Source organism: Colletotrichum costaricense (genome assembly GCF_030867565.1).
Source record: "Colletotrichum costaricense strain IMI 309622 chromosome Unknown Scaffold_1.1, whole genome shotgun sequence".
Lineage (NCBI taxonomy): Eukaryota > Fungi > Ascomycota > Sordariomycetes > Glomerellales > Glomerellaceae > Colletotrichum > Colletotrichum costaricense.
Genome location: NW_026848230.1, coordinates 3394522 through 3413632, shown reverse-complemented (window position 1 = coordinate 3413632; position 19111 = coordinate 3394522). Strand labels below are relative to the sequence as shown.

At 37.9% G+C, this 19111-nt stretch overlaps 4 protein-coding genes across 4 annotated transcripts; 1 reads left to right on the top strand and 3 right to left on the bottom strand.

Moving 5' to 3' along the window:
- Positions 1-8970: 8970 nt before the first annotated feature.
- On the top strand, positions 8971-10179 carry CCOS01_01199 (uncharacterized protein; the record flags this gene model as incomplete). Its single annotated transcript, XM_060449395.1, has 6 exons — positions 8971-9160; positions 9233-9264; positions 9327-9451; positions 9513-9708; positions 9785-10091; positions 10148-10179. The coding sequence occupies 6 exons, from the start codon at positions 8971-8973 to the stop codon at positions 10177-10179; spliced, it is 882 nt and encodes a 293-aa protein (XP_060320833.1).
- Positions 10180-10702: 523 nt separating this feature from the next.
- CCOS01_01198 (ribosomal S3Ae family protein) lies at positions 10703-11844 on the bottom strand (the record flags this gene model as incomplete). The annotated part of the gene is made up of 5 exons (XM_060449394.1): positions 10703-10846; positions 10909-11410; positions 11528-11553; positions 11638-11722; positions 11831-11844. The coding sequence occupies 5 exons, from the start codon at positions 11842-11844 to the stop codon at positions 10703-10705; spliced, it is 771 nt and encodes a 256-aa protein (XP_060320832.1).
- Positions 11845-13003: 1159 nt separating this feature from the next.
- On the bottom strand, positions 13004-13484 carry CCOS01_01197 (uncharacterized protein; the record flags this gene model as incomplete). Its single annotated transcript, XM_060449393.1, has 2 exons — positions 13004-13086; positions 13148-13484. 2 exons carry the CDS (start codon positions 13482-13484, stop codon positions 13004-13006), a joined length of 420 nt encoding a protein of 139 aa, XP_060320831.1.
- Positions 13485-14690: 1206 nt separating this feature from the next.
- CCOS01_01196 (GTP cyclohydrolase II) lies at positions 14691-17426 on the bottom strand (the record flags this gene model as incomplete). Its single annotated transcript, XM_060449392.1, has 15 exons — positions 14691-14703; positions 14774-14843; positions 14901-14986; positions 15043-15289; positions 15471-15612; positions 15662-15744; positions 15800-15842; positions 15894-15949; positions 16002-16041; positions 16097-16166; positions 16224-16261; positions 16311-16354; positions 16417-16556; positions 16605-16670; positions 17104-17426. 15 exons carry the CDS (start codon positions 17424-17426, stop codon positions 14691-14693), a joined length of 1461 nt encoding a protein of 486 aa, XP_060320830.1.
- Between the last annotated feature and the right edge of the window lie 1685 nt (positions 17427-19111).

Genomic DNA, 19111 nt, shown 5'->3' with positions numbered 1-19111 from the left:
ATAAGGGATATTTAACGTAGTTATTTTAATAATGAATATAGCTTCTTCTTATTATTTTTTTTATAATTAGTTACTACTATTTTATTAATTTAATAATTATAATTTATTAGCCTCATAAGCTATATTATATACTTTTTTAATTAAAACTTTATAATAAATTAAGTTATCCTATAACTAAAATAGTAGTCTAAAGAAGAACTAGTATACCTCTATTTTTAAATTCTTTATATTTTTTATACTTAAGTTATAATAAATTATTAGTTACTTAATAAGGAACTAAGTAGGGGTTTAGCCCTTTTTTAGCCTCTTTATCCTTAGCTTTTTATAATATTCCTATTTCTAAGTCTCGGGGTTTATATATTATTAATAAATAAACGTTAAGAAGTCGCCCTAAGAAAGGGGATTTTAAAAGCTCTTTTTATAATTATATTATAACGTTTATAATAATAAGGATATTTTAAATAAGGCTTATTTAATATACTATTCTATAGTACTTTTTATATAAAAATTATTACTTATTTTTATAATAATAATTTAGTCTACTACTTAGGTACTTATAAACTTTTTTTTTATTAGTTTATAATTATAAAAAAGAGGCTTTTTATATTCTTATTAACTTAAATATATCGCTAATCGCTCGGTAAATTATCAAATAAGCTCCTCGTATTAATATATTTTTTACTTTTAGTTTTTAATTATTATCTCTATTATTTTATAAAAATAGGTTATTATTAAGCTAATAGGGTTTACTAAATAAGTTATTTTAATATTATTTACGCTTTTATATATACTTAGACCTCGTATATTTAATAATTAATTATTAATAAACGCCCCGTTTATAATAAATAGGGTCCTTAGGATATTAATAAGGTAATTAGTTTATAAAAATAATTTTTTTTAATTTTCTTTTTTATCTAGCTCTTTTATAAACGCTAGTATTTAAGTAGGACTTACCCTATAATAAGCTCGTTTTTTTTTAAATAAAATAAGGTTAAGTAGTTAATTTTAAATAGCTATAGCTCGTTGATATTAATAGCTTTTTATTAATAACTAAGAATTATTTTATTAAGGTTTCGTTCGTTTTTATAATTTATTATCATTAATTATTTTATAAAAATAACCCCCCGACAGAGCAATCCGCTAGGGCCGTACTATATATTACGTATTAAGGAAAACTAAGTATATTACGCTCTATACTTAACTACTAATTAAAATAGCTCTTAACCTTTCCCTATAGTCCTCTAAGTTTTAACTATTTAGAGGGTAAGCTATACTTATTTTAATATATATAAGACCTCTTAATACTAGCCTATATAAGTAGCTAGATCCTATATAATGGTTTTTTTTTCTAGCTTTATAAGTACAAAAGATCGACCTTAATAAGATTACGCTTTTAAAAGAAATTATATAATATAGTATATTTTTTAACTATATAATATACGTAATATATCCTAAGTACGCGCTTAACGTAATATAGTAATTTTAATATAAAAACTACTATTTAATTCGGGATAGGTAAGCTACCTTATTACTTATTAATAATAGGCTAAGTAATATACTTACGTAGCGGCACTAATTAAAAAAGTTATAATAGAGGTCGGCTATAATAATTAGCTATAATAATCGGCCGTAATAGTTAATTATAATAATTAGAGGCGGCCTTCTTTAACTATAGAGGTTCTAAACTTTAATAATAACGTAGAGGTTTTTAAAAAAAGGGCTAAATAAGTTAATATTTATTATTTAGAGCTTATAAAAATTCTTTTTATTCTTATCGCTTTTAATATTACTTAAAGCTACTCTTTATTTAAACTAAATAAATTTATTAAATAAATTTATTAAACAAATCTACTAAATAAACCTATTAATATATAAACTATTATTCTAAAGATACTTATTAATAGATTTACCCCTCTCGGGCTAGGCGCCCTCGGCTAGCTTAATATTATAACTATTATAATTAACGTAAATATACTTAAGGAATAGTAAAATATTTTTTAATAATATAGAATTTAGCTAGGTAATATTATAAACACTATAAATAACTAGGCTAATATAAATACTAAGATTTAATATATTAATATTAACTTAGTTATAATAGTTATAATAAACGGGCTAGAGGTATATAAAGTTAAAATAATAAGCTAGTGCTTTAAATAGCTCTTATAGGACCCCCTAGGTAATAATAATACTTATATAAAAAAATAAATTATACTAAACCTAGCTACTTACGTAGGCTAGTACTAAGAGGTCCTATATACGTTGAAATAAGTAAAGCTTACCCTATAAGCGGCTAAAAGTAGTAAAAAGTTAGGAACTATTTTAGTTAGTAGTTAGGTATAGAGCGTATTATACTTAGTTTTCCCTAATACGTAATATATAATACGGCCCCGGCAAATTACTCTATCGAGGGGAGCTAGATCCTATATTATATACTCTTTTTTATTAAAAGTTAAAAAGCCCCTTATATATTCCCTTATATTTATAATATAGCTTATATTAAAAGGATTTTTAGTTCTATAAAGTATAATTTCTAAGCTAATATTAATATATTAAATTTTAATATCTATATTAGCCCGGTTATTTATAGTATTTATATTATTATTTAGCTAAATTCCGTATTATTAAAAAGTATTTTATTACTTTTTAAGTATATTTATATTATTTATAATAGCTATAGTATCGAGCTAGCTAAAGAGGGCGCCTAGCCCGAGAGGGGTAAACTTATTAATAAGTATTTTTAAAGTTTTAGCTTATTAATTACTAATTATATACTAGGAGTAGAGGAGGTTCTTATTAAGGTAGTAGTTTATATATTAATAAGTTTATTTAGTAAATTTATTTAGTAAATTTATTTAGTTTAAATAGAGTAGTTTTAAGTAATATTAGAAGTAATAAAGATAAAAAAAATCTTTACGAGCTCTAAAGAGTAGTAAATATTAGCCTATTTAGCCCTTTTTTAAAAAACCTCTATATTATTATTAAAGTTTAGAACCTTTATAGTTAAGGGCCGCCTTTAACTATTACGGCTAATTATTATAGTTAATTATTATAGCTAACCTCTATTATTAACTTTTCTAACTAGTACTACTATAAGGTAGCTTACTTATCCTAAATTATAGAATAGTTTTTATATCGAAATTATTATATTACCTTAAGTACGTACTTAGAGTATATTATATATATTATATAGTTAAAAATTATATTATATTATATAATTTTTTTTAAAAACGTAATCCCGTTAAGGTCGATCTTTTGCGCTTATAAAGCTAGAAAAAAACCACTATATACTATTAAAATACTAAAACGCTAACTTATTAACTTATAAAAATACCTTAGGGACTAATAGTTCGATCTTATTAATATTATACTTAACAATCCCCCTTTAGGGTCCGGTCCGCCTTATTAGGGGCCATCTTCGCCTTTATAAGTAAGCTAGTCTATTAGGGTTAATATCGAGTATTTCTATTACGTACTTTAATAAAACTTTATAACTAACTATAGCCGGCCGTAGCTATTACTAAGTAGCTATTAATACTAACTAAACTTAAAATATTAATAACCTTACTACTATAATATATTAATTACTTTCTAAATAGCTAAAAACTACCCCCTACTTTCTACTTTTTTTAATAACTTTAGACTTTTCTTTTTAATCTTTTTAAACTTCTTATTTTATTATAGTAATATTAGAATATTAATAATACTTAGGAATTAGTTAGGTATTTTAAAACTATTATTATATTATATAAGCTAAGTATTAATAATAGTAATATTTATAAGGGTATATATATTTTTTTAGATCTTTAAATTAATAATAATTAGTTTATACTCTTTTAAACGATCTTTTTATAAATCGGGATTATTAAGTATAATATTAATAAGATTAAACTACTAGTCCCTAAGGTATCCTTATAAGTTAACGAGTTAGCGTTTTAATATTTTAAATATTCTTAAAATAAACGGTTTAGTAATAATAATAATAGTAATAGGATAATAGTAATAGGGTAATAGTAATAGGGTAATAGTAATAAATAGTAAGGGAAGCGTTTTTTAATTTTAATAAAAGAAACGAAGTAACGAATATATATATATATATAAATAAAGTTAAAAAGTAGATATTAGTAATAAGAAAATTAGTATTATTTTTAATAATAATAACGAGGGTATTTCTAATACTATACTATTATAAGCTACTATTACCTAGAGGGTAATAAACTTAACTAAGTAGGCGGCTTATAAAGTAGTAGCGCTAGGTGCTTAGTATTACTATTAATAATCTTAAATTTTATAAAAGGGAAAGTTAAAAAAGTAGAAAATCTAAAAAAATAGTCTATCGAAATAGTAAGAGTATATACTAATACTATATATTAATACTATATAAACAATACTAAGAATCGCCCGAGTAGCTAGTAAAGGCAGAATATAAAAATAAATAAAAATAAATACTTAACAATCCTAATTTATAAAAAAATTATTTAAATAAGTATAAACTAGCTACTATTAACTTAAAAATTTAAAAAAACATATATACTTTTATAAGTATTATTATTATTAGTACTTAGCTTATATAATATAATAATAACTTTAAAATACTTAACTAACTCTTAAGTATTATTAATATTTTAATATTATTATAATAGAATAAGAAATTTAGAAAGATTAAAAAGAAAAATCTAAAGTTATTAAAAAAAGTAGAAAATAGGGGGTAATTTTTAGCTATTTAGAGGGTAATTAATATATTATAATAGCGGGGTTATTAATAATATTTTAAGTTTAGTTAGTATTAATAGTTAATAATAGCTACAGCCGGCTATAGTTAGTTATAAAGTTTTATTATATAATAAAGATACTTAATATCAACCCTAATAAACTAGCTTATTTATAAAGGCGAAGATAGCCCCTAATAAGGCGGGCCAGACCCCAAAGGGAAATATCCCTTTATAATAAGCTAAAAAAATATAATATAACTTATTTTATTATAACTAGCTTTATTTAAAAAAGGCCGGTTAATTAGTTAAGCTTATACTATTTATAATAGCTAAGGTATTAATAATAAGAAATAAGGCCGCTTATTTAAAAATAAAAATAAGTTAATACTAGCTAGGCCTATAAAAAAAATAGGTTAATTAAGTTAAAATTAAATATTAAGCTTATCTTAGTAATAAATAAGGAGCTAATTTAACGTTCTTAATAAAGAGAAGATAATAGGGAATTATATAAATAAATAGCTAATATAACTTAGTATTTAAAAAAAACGGAGCTAATAAATAATAGTTTATAATAATAATAAATTATTATAATTATGTTAAAAGAGGTAGTTAAGTAGACGTTATTATAATTTACTTTTTATATATTTTAAATATATAGTAAAAAAAAAGCCTTATTTATTTAAAATTTAAAAAAACTTATATTACTAACTAATTTAAAATTTATAAATTTTAAATAAGTAATATAATAATTTTAAACGAGTACGTAGGTTATAATAATATTCTTATTTTTAAAAATTTTAAATTAGAGCTTAAGTTAGAGAGGATAATAAAAATTATTATATTAATATAATTACTTTTATTATTTTTATAAAGAAGTACTATTTTTTTAGACTAATTAAAAGGTAGAATAGCGACGCTAGTATAAGAGTAATATTAATATATTAATTTACGATATTAATATATTAATTCTTAATAGTAATAAAGTAATAATAATAAGATAATAATAATAAATAATAAAGGAAGCGTTTTTTAATTTTAATAAAAGAAACGAGGTAATAAATATATATATATTTGTTTTTTATTTCTACTTTTACTAGCTACTCGGGCGATTCTTAATATCGGTTATATAATATTAATATATAATATTAATAAATATTCTTACTATTTCATTAGACTATTTTTTTAGATTTTCTATTTTTTTAAACTTTCCTTTTTATAAAGTTTATAATTACGGATTATTAATAAATATATATATATATATATATAATAGTTTTTTTTTCTAACTTTATAAATATAAAAAATTCATCTTAATAGGATTACGTTTTTAAAAGAAATTATATAATATAATATACTTTTTAATTATATAATATACGTAATATACCCTAAGTACGCGCTTAATATAATATAATAATTTTAATATAAAAATTATTATATAATTCGGGATAGGTAAGCTACCCTTTTTAATAATAGTGCTAATTAAAAAGGTTAATAATAAAGGTTAGTTATAATAGTTAGCTATAATAATTAGTTATAATAGTTAGAGGCGGCTTTTTTTAATTATAAAAGTTCTAAACTTTAATAATAACGTAGAGGTTTCTAAAGAAAGGGCTAAATAGGCTAATATTTATTACTTATATTAGAGCTCGTAAAGATTTTTTTTATTCTTATTGCTTTTAATATTACTTAAAGCTCTATTTAAACTAAATAAATCTATTAAATAAACTTATTAATATATAAACTACTACTTTATTCTTAGTATATAGTTAGTAATTAGTAAGCTAAAAATGCCCGTTAATAAGTCTACTTCTCTCGGGCTAGGCGCCCTCGGCTAGCTTAATATTATAACTATCGTAGTTAATATAAGTATGCCTAAAGATTAATAAAGTACTTTTTAATAATACGGAATTTAATTAAGTAATAATATGAATATTATAAATAACCGGGCTAATACGGATATTAAGATTTAATATATTGATATTAATTTAAAAATTATATTTTATAAAACTAAAAATCTCTTTAATATAAGCTATATTATAAATATAAAAAAATATATAAAGGGCTTTTTAATTCTTAATAAAAAAGAGTATAGAATATAAAATTTAGTTACTTATATAAGTTAGTATTAAGAGGTTTTATATATATTAAAATAAATATAGCTTATTTTCTAAACGGCTAGAAATAGGGGAAGATTAGGAGCTATTTTAATTAGTAATTAAGTATAGAGCGTAATATACTTAGTTTTTTTTAATACGTAATATACGGTACGGCCCTAGTAAATTACTTTATTAGGGGGATATATATATATATATATAAATAAAGTTAAGAATATTAATAATAAGAAAGTTAGTATTATTTATAATAATAATAACGAGAGTATTTTTAATATTATATTATTATAAGCTATTATTATTTAGAGGGGAAGTAAACTTAGCTAAGTACGTAGGCTTATAAAATAATAGTATTAAGCACTTAGTATCATTATTAATAATTTTAAACTTTATAAAAAGGAAAGTTAAAAAAGTAAAAAGTCTAAAAAAAATAGTTTATTAAAATAATAAGAGTATATATTAATACTATATTTATTTTTTATTTCTATCTTTACTAACTACTCGGGCGATTCTTAATATTAAATATATAGTATTAATATATAGTATTAGTAAATACTCTTACTATTTTATTAGACTATTTTTTTTTAGATTTTTTACTTTTTAAAACTTTCCCTCTTATAAAGTTTATAATTACGGATTAACGGCGAGTATTAATACTATATATTAATATTATATAAACGATACTAAGAATTACCTAAGTAGCTAGTAAAAGTAAAATATATAAAAAATAAATACTTAAAATAAATAGTTAAATAGTAATAAAGATAGTAACGGTAGGGGAAGTAGCGTTTTTAATTTTAATAAAAAAAACGAAGTAACGAATATATAATATTAATAATAAAAAGGTCGGTATTATTTTTAATAGTAGTAACGAGGGCATTTCTAATACTATTATTATAAGCTATTATATTTAAAAAAGTAGCTAACTTAGTTAAGTATATAATAGGTTTATAGTTTATCAAAATAGTAGGAGTATTTATTAATATTATATATTTATATTGTATAATTGATATTAAGAACCGCCCGAGTAGCTAGTAAAGGTAGAATATAAAAATAAATATAATAAGCTTATAGGGTAGTAGCGTTAGGTACTTAATATTACCGTTAATAATTTATAATTATAAACTTTATAAAAAAGAAAGTTAAAAAAGTAGAAAATTTTTAAAAAAAAACATAGTTTATTAAGATGATAAGAGTATTTATTAATACTATATATTAATACTATATATATAATATTAAGAACTATTAGAGTAGTTAGTAAAAGTAGAATATTAAAATAAATAAATAAAATAATAATATCGTACTTAATATTACTATTAATCCGTAATTATAAACTTTATAAATAGTAGCGTCCCGCGCCTAATATTACCGTTAATCTATATTTATAAACTTTATAAGAGGGAAAGTTTTAAAAGTAAAAGAAAATTAAAAAAATAGTTTAACAAGATAGTATAAGTATTTATTAATAATTAATATATAGTATTAATAAATACTTATACTAAGTAGCTAGTAAAGGTAGAATAATAAAATAAATAAACTTTATAAAAAGAAAAGTTTTAAAAAATAAAAGAATATTTTAAAAAAAGAGTTTAACGAAATAGTAGGAGTATTTATTAATATTATTTATTAATATTATATAACCGATATTAAGAATCGCCCGAGTAGCTAGTAAAAATAGAAATAAAAAATAAAAAAATAAAAATAAATAATAAATAATAACTTTATAAGAATAATAAATTTATAAAAATCCTTTTTAATACTATAAATTATACTTCTTAATATAAAAAAGAAAAGTAATATTATAATAATAAGTATTAGGGCCTTATAAGCCCTATAACCTAGCCTTAAACTATAAAACTAAGTTCTTAATAATTATATAACGCACTAGACCGCTAGGCCTAAAGGGCCAGCTCGCTAGCTTCCACCTATTATTTTACTTTTCCCTCTTTACGTTGAGTTCCCAAGTTTATAGGCCAATATAGTAGTATTTTAACCTGCCCGTAGTCCCTTCCGTGACACCTCTATATATCACTTCTATTCCTTGTCACTGGACTGAGCATCTATCACGACCCACAACGTAGGCGCAAAATCGGAGATATGGCCCATGGCTGTTAGACTTACAGTTATCAAACCCTCAGATTCGGAGCATGATGGCATTCTCCTGGGTCGTCATGCGGCGCAGTCTCAGCATCGGCCTGACTTCACGGCGTACATTTTCCTCGCAAAGCAGGTTGACGTTGTCTTATGACCTGCATGAGCCCAGCAAGCGACCTGTCGGCGGGTCCTCCAACCCCATCATTTTTCTTCACGGTCTCTTCGGATCCAAGAAGAACAACAGGAGTATCAGCAAGCGAGTTCATCTATGACTGCAAGGCTCTGGTACGGCATGCTGACCGCCACGTAGAGTTCTAGCTCGTGACTTAGGTAGACCAGTGTATGCCTTGGTAAGATTCACAGACTGCATCCGCAAGCACTTCGGAAGGGTTTTCACTGAGATTTTGACTAGGATCTACGCAACCATGGCGAATCGCCTCACGCGAAGCAGCATGACTATGTCCATATGGCGGACGACGTTGCTGCATTCATTGACCAGCATGGACTGACGCTGCCCTCAGTCATCGGCCACTCGATGTGAGTCGTATCTGCGAGGGCGTTACGCTGCTGCATGCTGAATGAGATGAACCATTCCTAGGGGAGCCAAGGCTGCCATGACCCTTGCTCTGAAGTCACCCGAACTCGTGCAAGATATCATAGCGGTTGACAATGCGCCTGTCGATGCTGTCTTGGAGAGCTCATTTAGCAAGTACATCCAGGGTTTGAAGAGAATTGAAGCAGCGAACATCACGAAGCAGGCTGAAGCAGACGAAATCCTGAAGGATTACGAGGACGTGAGATTGTTCCACTTTACTCTTAGAGGGTTTGCTCGATCAATCTCGATCAATCATGCTCACCATTGTGCTGCAGTCTCTTCCTATTCGCCAGTTTCTTCTGGGTAATTTGTATCGGCCAGAGGCTGGCAAGCCGCAGCAAAAGTTCCGGGTGCCCCTCGACATCATCAGTCGGTCCTTAATCCACATGGGCGATTTCCCATTCAAGGACCCGACGAAGACTCGCTTCGAAAAGCCTGCCCTATTTGTTCGGGGAACCAAAAGCAAGTACGTGCCTGATGACGTCCTGCCGACGGTTGGGCAATTTTTCCCCAAGTTTCGACTAGTAGATCTTGATGCCGGGCACTGGTGCATTTCGGAGAAACCTGAGGAGTTTCGTCAAGGTACACAAGCACTTTATCTTAAAGAAATAGTCACAATACTGATCACTCCTCGGTAGCGGTCGTTGAGTTCCTAAAGAACCAAGACTAAAGGATCCTGGGAAGTAGGCTGCTGTAGTCGTCTCACTCATCCCTCTGCAAACTATTAGACATAATAGGCGAGTGTGGTTAAGGGAATGCATTTTGACTAGGCAAATGTTTCGGGCCACATAGACTTGCTATAGACTCAATCCCACAAGGGACTTTTCGTACGCCACGGCACTGAGGATTGGTCAGGCGGCCCCCGTAGGTCGTGTTCTTTACGAGTGAGGGGATATGAGCCAAGTCGTGATGGCCAGGCCACCAGCGGTGCTTGAGCTGGAGCGCGAGAATCCCGTGAGGGAAGCAGCCTCGCATTTCCCACCTGTGCTAGACAACTCGCAGCCAGGCTGCATACACACATTGCAGTGTCTTTGAAGAATTGACCATTTACCATTTTGAGGTACCCTAGACCCGCAGCCGCCTTATATGCTACGCCATGTGCAACGACCTAAAACAATGCCGGATTTGTTTCCCGGCCGGTAGAGCCAGAGTCCCCTTCTGCCGGAGCATCCATCATGCAGGGCCTGATTCCTTTAAACCTCCTCAAGAACGCGCTCCTTGAACTCCCGCTCAACCTTCTGTCCCTGGTCGTCGGTGCCAGACTCGCCGTGGAGACCCATCAGGGCACCGAGATCGAACTTGGGCTGCTTGAGAAGCTTGACCTTACGGATGTGGACCTGGGATGGTTGTTAGTACCATTTAGTCACTGGGCCAGTGGCACCAGTAAGAAAGTGCTTACGTTCTGCAGGGGGTAGATGCCCTGGGTAGACTTCTCGATCTCACGGCCGATGACCTCGGGGATGAGCTTGGAGGTCAGCTGGGTGAGAGTGCAGGTAGAGGCCTCGCGCTGGATGATCTCAGTCATCTTGCGACGGATGGCACGGATTTGCGAAGAGGCAGCATATGTGGTCTTCTTGATCTGGTTGGGGCGGCGCTTGGTGAAAGCAATGGCGAAGAGGCGGAGGAGGTAGTCGTCGGTGGTCTTGACGGTGACGTTGGCCTCAATGAGAGTCTGCCACTTGCGGACGAGGGAACGGAGCTTGTCGGAGGTGAAGTCGAGGCCGTGGAAGTTGGTCAGGCAGTTCTTGCCCTGGACCTCGTCGACACGGAGCTTAACCTTGCGGAAAGCGTGATCCTCATCCTTCTGGAGATCAGCCAGAGAGACCTCCAGAATGCGGCCCTTCAAGGCGTCGTTGGCGTTCTTGAGACCGGTGGTTCTGTTGACCAGGGTCTTGCCGACACTAAAAGACACGCGCAGTCAGCACCCACCCGATGGCTCAATTCCTTCTCGCGCTCGGCTGTCGACAATGGCTGGATGTCGAATCGTGATCCACGTCGGGTTTGGGCTGAGAACTCACTCGCGAACGTTGAAAGGCGCGGGGGCCTGTGAGAGAGAAGAAAAAAACCAGTCAGCATACTGCAAAAAAATGGCATCGAGACTCATTTCGCACAGCGGCAAAACACATACCTTGATCTGGTACCAGTCCTTGCGGGAGAAGGGGTCCACGGTCTTCTTCTTGAGACCCTTCTTGCCCTTGGACAATCTCTTGTTCCTGCGAGAGAAAAACTGGTTAGCTGCTGTTTACGGCCTGCGCCTGGGCGACGACGATTGCGGTCGGCGGCACATCGTCGTCAATTCGTCCAGAGGTGGTTATTCTCACTTTCCCACAGCCATTTTGGGCGGCTGTTAATTGTCTGGCGGATGAACGTTGAGTAGTTGAAAGGTTTGGAGGGGTGGTGGTTTCGCTGGTGATAAAATTCAAGATGCGAGAATGTGTGGCTCGAAATTCTTAGCGAGTGTGCCCCGTTCGAATTATGTAATCCGGGTTTTTTTTCCAGCATGGTGCACTGTGCATGCCCCTGCCCCGACCACGCCAGGGCAAGCACCTCGTGGACCTCGTCAGCGAGAAGCACAGTAATCAGCTATCGAATCCCTATTTAGCACTGTATATCACGTGATGTGCACTTTTTCACAATTCTTTGGCGCTGAAGCCAGCCCCAAGAGTTCCACTTCTGAGACGTCAGTGTCTCTGCAACTTTTCATCCAGTGCCTCCAATTGGTTGACTTTTCAAGGCCACTTTGGCCAGTGACATGTCATCACAATACTCCGGCCCCCTAGTCAAGATGGAAGGCCTTACAGGTACAAACTGTTGGAACTTTGCCCCGCCTTTGGGGCAAGGTGAGGTGGGTGTGATGCCCTGTGCCTCCACATTGTGGTGATCGGTGAACGGGTCTCCCGCCTTACCGAGATTTACACTCATTCAGGTCTGTCCGTGAACAAGCATGACAATACGAGGCTGGCAGTGTATCTTTACTTTACGCATACATTCTTACCACCCGTGTAAACCTATGTACCCTCTTATTTTTTGCGTCCGGTTTGTGACATACGTACGGGCACCACACCTAGAACCGCCTCGGAAAGCTGGATATCCTACAAAATCCCACAACGCCATTGAACGAACAACGCGGCTTTCGCGTCTCTCAGAGGAAAGATGCGTAACTCCTCAACCGATTCCGACCCAAAATCAACGCCCTGGCGCTAGAACGAACCATATTTGAGTCTCATCAACGTCGATGCTTTCAGATCGACCATTCCGTACCGTTGTCCGGGCTATTTCTTATTTCTTCGCGCCGTCTCTCCTCCTCTCGTTCTTGCTTCCTCCTTGCTCGAATACCAGCTGGGAGCAAAACGTCTCTAGGCCGGTGTCTCTTGTTTCTTCGCCTTGTTCTGTATTCACGTAGAACGCTTATTGTGTGCTGAAACTCCCAGTAACAGCATTGGACCCCCTCAGGGAAGTCCCTTCATGTCGACTGATCACGACAATTCTCCGTTTCATACGTCCTCTTCCTTGTCATCACTGCGCCGTTCTCCATCCCACGCATCAAAGTTTGGAAAGCTGAAATAGCCGTTCGAGTCTGGCCACACTGGTATCAGTAATTTGATCGTCGGATGCTGGTATCGTGGCAGTCTACGAACAAGATAGGTGTTCTCGATGGCCCTGGACTCGATTTGTAGTTGGAATGGTCATGTCTTCGGCGCTGAGCGACGCCATATGGGGAGCGGCCACCGACGTCGGTGAGTATTCGGGAGCATGACCCGAACATACGGCAACGCGGCTGAGGAGTTCGGTGGCCCTTTGAGACGATTGCGGGCTCGAAATGGCGCCACGGCTGGCATTGGATGTCGTTGTGATGGTAGGTTCCGTCGCGCTGGCTCGTAGGAGCCTTGGTCGACGTCGACGGTCCGGCCGAGGTGATGCCTCTCTCCTCCGCACACCGTCCGTGTCCCGAAGGTCCCGGGAAACGGTCGCCATCGCGTTGAACAAATATCCTGGTACAAGTCTGGGTGAGACCGATAATGGCACGGCGGCGATCGAATTTGCAAGAATGCAACAGCTCTGGGATGGTAAGGAACCATGATTGCTATGTTGCGCCCCTCATCAAGTGGGCGTCGTGCGCGTTAACAATAAGCCATCACCTCCGGCTACTCGGCGGGAATGTCGGTTCCTTGGGGACGGGCGAGCCCGGTCGACGGTTTTCCGCTGACAGTACCAGCGTCCCATCATTGGACCACATGGCCGGTGCCTGATGGGGAACCGGCTCCCAACTATGTGTCTGGTGTTGTATGGGTCGGTGAGCGTCTGTTTGGGCACTTATACGCAAAGGCCATGCATGGCCGGCGTCACGCCTGCAGCCATTGTGGGGTTGCCAACCGCTTCGTTGACCATTTCCCATGAGGTCCCGCTCAGTCGAACCCAATCAAGACCGCCCATGGCTATGACATTTCCAGACCGGTCAAGGACATGCTACACTGCTCGAGCCGTTGTACTCCGTACCTTATACTGCACAACTGTAAGTTAATATGTAAGTAGTCACGGTAGTATATTCGTACACCAAAGGATTCTGCATCGGAACACCCCCCGGTCAGCCCACAGACAAGGTCGGGCCTATCCATACCCCAGCCTGGTTTCTTCGCAGCCGAGTGGTGCGACAATCACGGCCGATTGTCGCCTCTGGACACTGGTATACTCTCGCGGCTCTGTGTAATCATTACATATGTTGCAGCTGGTTCGGTTACCCTTGCATTATTGCTAGACAAGTCAATTCAACGCAGGCAAGCTATCTCACTGGGCGCGGGGTTGGTTCCTGACCACAAGCGTTGCGTCTGTCTAGATACATGCAGTTTGGCTTCAGATATTACCAGCTGGCCAAAGTGCCATCCATCCGAATTTCCACTCCTCACCTGGCTCCCATCTACCGGTCCAAGACTGGCATGCGGTAGGCATACCACACATGGATTATACTGCATGTTCTATCAAGCCACTGCTGTCGGCAATGGTGCAAGTGTTCCATGCAGAGGCCAATACTGCACCGACTTGTATAGGAGCTTCATCGGTTCTCACCGATGCCTTTTCATCCATCATTTGGGCCAAGTATCACAACCACGTGCGTAATCACCTGAAGCTGGCGATGTTGCCTTTACTTGCCCCTCCTACTAGCGAATGCCATCTCTGCAGGAGCTAATGGTCGAGACTGTGAAGTAAGGAAGGATTTGGTCAGTCATACACGATGCCTGCAACGCGGGGAAAGCAGGTAGACTTACTCTTCCCACATCCTGCCCTGCACAGCTCTTAACTCTTCTTCGGTCATGCGCTTTCCGGCGGTGAAGTATCCTATAGCAACTCATCAGTCACTGACAGCGGGCCACGCTCCCCTTCTCACTTGCATACCTGCAGTAATCTTTGCATCAATCTCGACGCGAGAATCTGCGGGAATCCACTCCTCGGGGAGCTCGACACGCTCGTGAATGGGAATTCTAGAGAAATTGTCAGCAAGATCTGAAATACTGACACGTAAAAAAATCGCCATTACCCTTGTCCTACAATGGCATCATGTTTCATGCTGTTGTGGTTCACGTTAGCGTCATGGTATCTCGGATGGGGAGGAGCTACTGACTTGCTCATGCTCAGCATTCTGTCGATCTTGCGGATTCCGAGCCAGTGCAGGATATCGGGCATGAGAGCCTGGAAACGCATGTCCTTCACTCCAGCAATGTTCTCTGTCCTCTTAAAGTAGTCCGATGCTCGGTCTTCTCCGCGCTTACGAGCGTTGTACACGACTTCGTGGTCAGTTAGCAGCCTATCATGAAACGTGCAGCCTCGGTCGCCCGCGTGTAGTCTTCACATGAGCAAGGCTCTGATGCCAAACAAGCAAGAGAGTACGTACGATACTATATAACTGTCATCAACTCATGCACAATCAATCTTGGAACTCGGCATTGCTCACCTTGGTCACTTCACCGAGGGCTCTGCCCTCTTTTCGGAAGTAAATAACGACACCACTCCCGCCATTCTGCGCCTCCTTGACTGCCTCTTCGATGCCGAATATGAGATAAGGGCGACATGTGCAGATATCGGATCCAAAAACGTCGCTACCATTGCACTACGTTACGGTTAATTGCAAAACTACCCGTAGCAGTGAGACGACAAACCTCATCGTGGATTCGCAATGCCAGTCGTACTGACTCGTCGGACATTTTGGCCGGGTCGCCGAAACAGTATACTGTCAGACCACCTACATGATACACATTGTCAGTTCATCCTCTTGCTCGAAGCCTGGGTGCTATTACCTATGGGGGGCAGAAACACTTTAATATCGTTGCGGGTAATCAACTATGACAAATGGTCAGCGTGTGTGTCTATGAGGTAACAGGGGCCATCTACCTCGGGGTAGCTGCCACCAGTGTGTTCGAAAAGAGACCTTCGCAAGGCCCCCTCATCTGTTTGCAATTAGCTGCTGATAGATTCCCAGATGGTTGTAGCCTGACGAACCGATGCCGAATCTTTCAGCTACGCCGGGGAGATACCAAACCTGTGCGAAGAGCGTCAGCAAACAATCTGAATCAGTAGCTGGGAAGCTGACATACCGGCTCGACGGCGAACTTGGTTACGGCCAGCTCTCCAAGCTCGTTCAAGCAGACTTTGCCGTCAGGAACACTAGCCAGTCAGCCCCTACAACGACGCTCACCGTCTCCTGGTCATGGCTTCACTCACAGTCTTCCACTCTTGACACTCTCCTCCAGCTCGGGAAGCTAAACATTGTCAGGGGACGTAATATCACTCCAGTAGGCGCAACGGTACCTTCATATGTGCCTTAGTGATGGCGATGGTTGGGCGAATGTCGACTACGGCGATTCAGTCCAAGATCTCATGCTGTAAAAGGTGCAGGCTTAATGTATCTACTCACCGTTGTGCTTCTCGATAGTGTCCTTGAAGAGCCAGGGAGACAGATGGCCCCAGGGATCCATGGCGACGATCTTCTTGGGATCTCCCCATTGAGGGAAGGGGCCAATCTTAGCAGCCGGCTCCGTGTTGGTGAAGTCGGGTCTAGAATCAATGAGTCCACATACTGGTTTTGGCGACAAAACGGCTCACCTATGCTCGAGATTAAGTTGCTTGCTGGCAACAGCCAGGGCATAGTAGATGGAGTAAGAACCACCGCTGCGAGTCCACTGTCAGCTATTCTGTTCCGCAACAATTCATATTCTTCCCTTTGAGATGGCCAAAAGAGTATTCCATGAATGGGTCACTCACTGGGCTGTAAACACTGTCAGTTCAAGACAACTTAGTAGACAGGTAAAGGTATGTTACTGACCTCCGACAGCTTGAGAATAGACAAAAGTGTCAGCTAATATTGCTTGTTACGCGTAAGTAAGGGGGCCGGGCCTACGGACCGTTACGTCTTCCAATAGTGGTAGATGAACGAGAAACAACAACTGGCCCACGACGATGGGGGTCCGATTCGCCCCAATTCATGGGGAGAGGGTTGATGCCGATCTGCTTTGGATAAGTCCTAGAATGAGAGCATCGGTCAGAGAAAGATCTGCCATGGTGACAGGCGGCAAGCGGTGCACCATAGGAGCTGGAAACGTACGTTAGGATGATGCGGGAAGTGAGGCCGGATCGCTGGCTGGGTGACGAGGGCAAAGCTGGGGCCTGCAAGGTCAAATCGGACGAAGAGCTCTTGGCAGATTCACCAACGGCATCGGAAGGCTCGGGGGTTCGAGATCTTTCAGGGATCTCGCTGAGGGATGGATTCGGATCGAGTGTGGCTGCATCAGAATCAACAGGCAGCTGTTGGTATCGTTGGTTCAGCAAGTCGACAGCAGCCACAAGGTCAGACTGAGTCTGCTGGATGGATTTCAAGGAGTTTATGACTTCGGCCAAAGAGCCATCGTCAACGGTAGGGTGGCTCATGACGATCAATTTCTAGTTGTCACACTACAACGGCAGAAGACACAAAGAGAGAAGTCTTGTGAGAAGGTCGCCCGCGTCTTTCAAAAATGCGCTGTGTTGGAGTGTGAGAGACCGTAGACAAATTGCTGGGATGCTTCACGAGGGAAGATTGAGCAGGAGGGACGGGGATTCTGACCGGAGACTAGGTGGAAGTAGGAGGAGAAGGAGGAGGAAGAGGAAGAGGAGGAGGAAGAGGAAGAGGAGGAGAGGATGAAGAGACGGGAGACGTGGAAAGGAAGCTGGACGAAATGAAGTTTAATAGGAGGCGAGTCCAAGTAAGACAAAGCTAGAGTATACTGTGGAAGGTAAGGAGCACATGGGGACAGCTATCTCTTGAGAGGCAAGGCATGCAAAGGCAAGTCGGTGACTACCGATGGCTGGTCCACTGGAGAGCCAAGGATGAGGGACGAGGATGATGACTATATCGAAGCCAGCAGTGAGGGCTATGTAGTAAACAGCATGAGAGAAGATAGAGATGCACAAAGGAGAGACGGTCGACGCCCCGAGGGCGATCTCGTGACCCCATCGGAAGGCGCCGCGCGTGAACATTGAGCTGGCCGGACGGGGAGGGGCAAGTACCCACTACCGTGCCCGACTCTTCTTATCCGTGGGTAGCAGGTGATGCGGTACATGGGCTTTCGAGTCTCACGGACGTCCAGTCCCATCTACCTTAGTTCGGGCTGGGGATGGGGGTTGGGGTGCTTACCTTCCTTACCTTAAGGCACCTACCTGGAGGAAAGGGTAGGCATGCGGGCACCTGCACCCTCCCCCGCCAACCGACCTTACAGGATACGCTTACATAACACATCCTGAGCGAGGAGCAACCTAAGTACAAGGCATAGAAGCAGACTCGTGCATGACATACAGTGCAATGTTGGGTACTGAGTAGTTGTCCAGCTTACCTTACCTCAAAGTGAAGACGTGGAGTTCTGCTACGTAGTAGGTAAAGCAGGTAGGTAAGGTAGACTCTACCTAGGTACCTTATGCTCAGCGTTGCTACCTTAGTGATAAGCATCATTGTTTGTGGGGAGGTCTACGATAAGGTATGTAAAGACTGGGTGTGTGTGGACCTATGGTGATGCGGCGGCGGCGCCCACCTGAGTTCTCGGGTTGCGGGGCCGTCCGCGACCTTCCCAAACACCCAGGGCAGACAAGGACTCGGTGGAGGAGGAAGACAGCTTGATGCGGCTTCGAGCGCCAAAGATAAGGCGACCGAAGGACCTAGCGGTATTGATACCTTACCTTACCTTAACATCCATCAGGAAAGCACAAATGCGTCTGAGGTGAGCAGTTACTCAAGATCCTCAGAGAGGGCATTGTCATAAGACAGGTACGATTGAAGGCAATGAATGCATGAGGTAAGGTTTAGCAGGCTTTACCTTAAGTGACACCCTTCCGCAACCCCTCACTCGCCAGGGTATCTAGATCGAAGATGCCTGGTGTCTTACGTGCCTTACGTCTTCACAATAACAATGGCTTGTTGTGTAGCTCAGAACACAAGATGTAGGATGCAATGCGTGAGGTGTAGGTATGTTTGAATCTGATAATTGTGCAGGTGACATATGGGACGGCTATGAGCCGCTCTAGCTTGTGCATCAAGTGCCGGACTCCGATATCGTTCCTCTGATCCTATGGAAGGTAGGTAC